The sequence below is a fragment of the Mesitornis unicolor genome, unplaced genomic scaffold (genome assembly GCF_000695765.1).
Source record: "Mesitornis unicolor isolate BGI_N332 unplaced genomic scaffold, ASM69576v1 scaffold6396, whole genome shotgun sequence".
Lineage (NCBI taxonomy): Eukaryota > Metazoa > Chordata > Aves > Mesitornithiformes > Mesitornithidae > Mesitornis > Mesitornis unicolor.
Window position 1 is genome coordinate 21,442 of NW_010192915.1, and position 5,887 is coordinate 27,328.

The following is a 5,887-nucleotide window of genomic DNA, read 5'->3' on the forward strand; positions in this document are numbered from 1 at the left end:
ACCGTAGGGTGCAGGAGGGTGCTGTGGCCATGGGGACATCAGAGTGAAGGAGGTTGTGGGTGTCTGAGATGCAGGGGGTTCTGGTGGGGTGGCCCAGAGGGAAGCTCTCAGTGACTAAGATATTCCCCAGGACAAACCGCAGGCTCTCAGGGAAACGCTCTGTACCATCCTGGAATTCACTTAAAATAGGTTTTTAATAAAGCAGACAAACCCACGCCTGCAGAGATGGGAACTTTGTTCTCTTTGTCCTTGGCCAGCTTGGCAGGGCCGTGTCCCAGCTGGGAGGAGGCCAAGACCATGTCAGCCACAAGCGCCTCTGCCCTCCCCGAAGGCTCCCACTCATCCCCTGCACGCTCAGGTCTCTGCCAGGGAGAAACAAACACAGACCTGCACCCCTGCCTTCCCAAAGGAACTCTTTGCAGGGTGTTTCCCTTTTTTAGGGGATTTTCTTCTAAAAGCTGGGCTGCTCTCTGTTGCTGTGACCCTGCTCAGAGCAGTGACAGGCTGCGGTGGCACTGCCGTGGCTTGTGCTGTGGTTGCAGCTGAATGTGACGCTGTTGGTACAGGTGCTTTTTGTAAAGAATCATTATAAGTATGGAATTTGGGTCCGAAAACGGGCTCGTGGCTCTTGGCCAGCCACATCTCTGTGCTGTGTTTTGCTCGTTTGAAACGTGTGTTAGGAGTTAGCCTACGTCTGTTTTCTCCAGGGTTGATGGAGAGCATTGCCTGCGTCGATAACTTCCCCGTGGCGCTTCAAGGCCATGGTCCCTCTGCTCAGAGCACTGGGACGGGCAGGAGCACCATCCCCATAGGGGTTCATGGTGGGACATGAACTCCTTCACTCCCCAGCTCTATAAACATCACTGGAAAGTGCACCCTGTTCCCCTGACGCAACTTCTGACCTGTTCCTTGGTCCCTCTTTAGGTGAACATCTGCCTGCCCATCTTCTTCATCCTGGCCTGCTTGTTCCTCATCGCCGTTTCCTTCTGGATGACACCGAAGGAATGTGCCATCGGCTTCGCCATCATCTTCAGCGGGATCCCTGTTTACTTCTTCGGGGTCTGGTGGCAAAACAAGCCCAAGTGGGTTCTCCAAGGCATCTGTAAGTGTTACCAGCGGGGAGCAAGGCTGCAGCCTTGGCTTTTGCTCCAGAAAAGCTTCCCAGTGAGCGTGCTGCAGCTGATAGCACTGACTCTCCTCATGGAGGCTTCCAGTGTCTTCCCTCTGATCCATTCTGTAACGATAACAAGTTTTAACCTGATGATCACCCTATCAAGCACCCAAAACGCACCCTGACTTGTGGAATTGCAGAGCTTGGGCCAAATACCTTGGTTTTAATTTTATCTTGGCAAACAGATTGTTGTAATGCGGTGGAGCGTAACTCGCTGAGCACGTCGCTGCCTTTCTTCTGCCTTCTGGAGAAGCAGAGCCAAGCCTTTTGTCAGCAGAGAGACCCTTTCCAGTGGTGTAGGAAGGGAAAAGAAGCAATGGCATAACAGTCTGAGCACAGTTGGCCTCAATTTGACTGCTGAAAATTCAAAAGTAGCCCCAATCCATCATTTTCGCCAGTGCTAACATTTCTGATCCCATCAAAGCTCTCCCTGGCGTCAAAACGTGGCAGCGGAGCAGAGGGAGAGGAAAATCCCCTGGATGTTTCCTCTTCCGAGGTTTATTTTTAAGGTATCTCAGTGTAAGGTTTTCCGGCAGCTGACACTACACCAAGGTGTGGTTTGGAGGGGTGGAGAGGCTGCGCTTGGCACTCGTAACCTCTGGCTGAACGACCGAATCGAAGTCAACCTGCGTTGTCCAAGTAACTGAACTCCCCCATCTGCCTCCCCGCTCCCGTACAACAGCCTGACCTAGAAAAGCAGACGAGGAGAAATGCCCAGCCTCAGCTGGATGCTTTTTATGAGGAAGAAAAGGGCTTCCAACAGTGCTCAGCACTTGTTATTCTTCCCCCCCCGCCTCTCACATACACACACACTCACATTTTTATTCTGAGTATTAGGCTCAGTTCCTAGAAAAGCCATTTTTGCAGTGCTTGGGTGGCAAATTACCGTATTAATTGTCTTCCACCACCAAAGGCTTGTAAGGAGAATATAGAAAATACTCTAGGAACACAGAATGATAACACTGCAAATATCCAGGTAGAAACAAACGGACTTTAAACGTGTTTATATTAATATATTGCAGATCATTTGATCGCCTCCAACTGCTCTGAGTCTGACTTTGTGTGTAGTCAGAATTCGTGTTAGCTTCACCTGGCAGGACCATCCTGTGATCTGCAAACACGCAGTGAAGCAGCAGAAAGCGCAGCTGTGTTTGGATACCGGCCACCAGAACTAATGGGTGGAAAAATAAAGTAGCTCCAGTTTAGCACCTTTCCTGTGCCAGTTTGCACCCGAGATGCGTCCTTTGCTCTTCACCTGCTCCGTGCCTGGAGTTCAGGATGCTGAGCTGGGTTTGTCCTGGTGCTGGAGCCTTTAAGGAAGCTGTGAGCACAGGCAGCCAAGGTTTTCAAAGCTGGAAGCAAATCATCAGCTCCTCTTTTCTGTGCCCATTTCTGCCATTGTGCCTGACTCAGGTTTGGCTGCTTGCACTTCTGGCATCCAAATGCAGTTACTGTATCGCCATGCAGTTAGAAACTGGTGTCAGTAAGGACCAGAGCCCCTCTGGGGCAGCCCAGCACCTTTGCTGCAGGCGCAAAGCTCCCAGTGTTAAACATATGTTTAAGTTCTGGGTGCGAGCCTGTGGCTCATTTGCTTTCCACTCTTAAATCATATTTGGACCAACCTTGCTCAGAACCAGAGTGAGGAGGCCAATGGCTCAGCCCTTTTGAGGCTGAGTATCATGAATTGAGACCAAGATGTACGTTGGGTGCCTGCGTATGATGTCTGACCCGGCCTTTGCTCTCTCCCCCGCAGACTCCGCCACAGTCCTGTGCCAGAAGCTGATGGAAGTGGTTCCGCAGGAATCATAAGTGGGAAAAGCAGAGACATTCAGCTCGAGGAAACGCACAACATTACTTTAAGGCGACACAAGGAGAAAACACTTCTGATCCCTCGTAAACGAAACCCAGGCACTGGAGCACCCCCTCGGAGCTGACACCGTGCGCCCGGCTCTGCCTTGCCTCCTCCAGCCCCTCTGTCACCACCCTTAGCCTGGCAGATGAGCAGCCCTGCGATGAGAAGGTCTTGGTACGAATGTGGACCAGGAGGGAGAATTTCTGCTGGCAGCAGCGAGTCCGATCATCCTGTGTTTGTGTGTGTGTGTGTGTGTGTGTGTGTGTCACTGAGGGCTGTGCTTCGGTTCTTCAGCACTCCGTTTGGGTCTGGGATCCCCAGATGCCGATGGATCTGCTCATGAGCCCCGTTTGAGTGTTCCCAGATGTACAAATGTGCCCATGTCTGGAGCTGGGACTGTCACAGAGCCATGGGGTGGTTGTGAGCTGGGCCCTCCTGCTGCCCTATGTGGTCAAGGTGGGGTAGCAAAGGTTGGCTGATGTTGGCTCACACACACAGACACACACACACAAACTTATACCAAAATAGGTGCTGCTGGGTGCTTTGGGCTCTGTCTGCTGGCAGTGACTTAGGGGGGACAAGGCAGAGCAGATTTAGTGTCAGAGAAATGGCGTGGGGAGGCCTCGTCTGACTTGCATTGCGTTCCTGACAAGAGCACTCGGGGTCCCCTGCCGCTGCCTGGCTTTTAACTCAGATCCAAGCCATCTCCCTGCTATTGAGCCAGTCCTCCAGGATGCCCCTCACCAGAATGCCCATCCCATGGCCCTGTGAATGGGGCAGGTGAAATTCCTCCCGATAAACCAAGGGAGCTGCAATTAGCAGAAGGCCAAGTCCTTGGCTCGCTCACTCCATGTTTTTCTGCAGATAGGCTGTCATCCAGCATGGGATGAGCAACATCACGCTCTCCAAATGGCCCTGTTCATGTGTGATGTTTGCCCCTAAACCATTTGCAATGAGAGAATAAGGGTGGGATTCCCTGGGGTCTGTCTGTGCATTGCCTGTCATTGTGCTGGGTTTTTTCTAGGATGTGCAGGGGAGATGGGACCAGCGGGGTCTGGGGGTGCAGGAAGGGGCAGATGTCCCCAGTGACTGGATCCTGGCTTTAATGGTCTGCGGTAGGTGGGCTGTTTTGCTCTAAGAAGCAGGAACTGGGGGCCCACTCCTCCTTCGTGCAAAACTGCAGCATCAAATTTGGCTTGGTGAGATGCCCCCACCACCACCCTCCCGCTCAGGGAGCGATCACTGAGCACAGACCTGTGTGGGCAGTCTTGTTCTGCTGTTGCGGGTGGTGCATCCCCTGAGCCCACAGGAATTCCTCTAGTTCCCAAATAGTCAAACTCTTTAGAACATGTCGCGTTATTTGGTCAAAAGCATCACTTTTTCAGCAAAACCGCAGTTCCTGAACAATTTGCTCTGTGCTCAAGGTGATGTTCAGCTGGAAATCAAAAGCCTCTTGTCCTGCTTCAGTCTCTGTTCCGGATCTGCTTTGTGCTTTGTGCAAATGGGTTGCTGAACTACGTTTTCTCTGCATTTCTTTTTCGTAAGCTAAGCTGTTGGGAAGCCAGGAGCAAACACTTTCTACTGGATTCTCCTCTTAGCGTTGAGTTATTTTGGATGAAGAGGCATTAAGGACACCGACGGTACAAGCTCATGCTTTGTCCTAGCCAGGGGGTGTGTTACAGCAGTGGCAGCTTCTGTTCAGGTGTGTGAGACGGTGACTGTGGTCGTGTCAGTGGGTGTCTACACACAGCTATGGCTTCGCCAACCGCGCGTCTTTGCTTTGAGGCAGTGCAGGAGGAATGGGTGAGACAATCATCGCGCTGACACCTTTGCTGTAGGCTTGCTTCATCCATGGAGCACGGTGTGGACATGCCCCAACCAGCTCAGGTGCTGCTTTGTATGAGTTAATGTTGGGCTCTCCTGGAGCTACATTGACCCCTGGGGAGCTGCAGCCGGTTTGGGTACGTCTACACCGCAGAAAGAACCCAAAGTTATGGCCAGTGCCTGGCTGTTCAGGGACCTACGTGCAATGAGGTGGAGCATCTCAGATGGCCTGGGTTCAGCGCAGGGGCTCTCAGTGCTAATAAATACCAGCAGAATTACTTGTGATGCAGAGGAAAGGGATTTTTAAGTCAGCCACCTCGATCCTATGTAAGTTAGCACTCGCGTCCAAGCCACGGAGAGCTCGGAAATGGGTCCAAATCTCCCAAAAGCACGGGCATTGCGTGGTTTGGACACATCTTTCAATGATTTCCATCAGTGATGAAGACCATCACTACACGATATCCTCTTGGTGGACCTTCCACACTGGTTTTAAAGGGGAGATGTCACACTGAGAAATATTTTTTTATCAATTAACCGGTTTTAATCCAGTCCTTAATCTCGCTTGCTTGCTCTTGATGAATTTTCATGGGTTTTCACTTGCTGCTAAAGATCTTTCTCTCGTACTAACCTGCTGACTCTCGCATTGGTACCATATATTTTTGGTGATCTCGCCAGCATCTCCATGGCAATTGGGGTATAGGAAGAAACTGAACCAGGTACCAGCACGGAATGACAAAAACGTTGAATTTGGTCAGCCACAGCTCAAAGTTTACCATTCAAAACCCCAATTTCTTTTAGCCCTGATTCATTGACCCCGATAGTTCCCCTCCACCAAAGCTTGGCGAGGGCTGCACGGTCACCTGGAGTTTGGGATGGAAAAAGCCAAAATACATCCCTGGGAAAGACCTTGCTGCTTGTTTTCCTCAGGTGTGGGGTGAGATGAGAGCGAGAGGAGCAGCAGAGACTTCACAGAAAATTCCTCCTCGTTCCCAGCACTGCCTATGGGATTTTTCTGTTGTTTCTCTGTTTGCTGTGTGCTC

At 51.4% G+C, this 5,887-nt stretch overlaps 1 protein-coding gene across 1 annotated transcript in view; it reads left to right on the forward strand.

The window, feature by feature from the left end:
• SLC7A5 (solute carrier family 7 (amino acid transporter light chain, L system), member 5) overlaps positions 1-3,084 on the forward strand; it is a gene marked incomplete at its 5' end in the record, with an annotated part of 22,536 nt that extends 19,452 nt beyond the window's left edge. Inside the window, 2 exons of the mRNA XM_010187280.1 lie at positions 925-1,102; positions 2,925-3,084. Coding sequence (XP_010185582.1) covers positions 925-1,102; positions 2,925-2,980 — 234 coding nt within the window. The remainder of the gene's footprint in view (positions 1-924; positions 1,103-2,924) is intronic.
• Between the last annotated feature and the right edge of the window lie 2,803 nt (positions 3,085-5,887).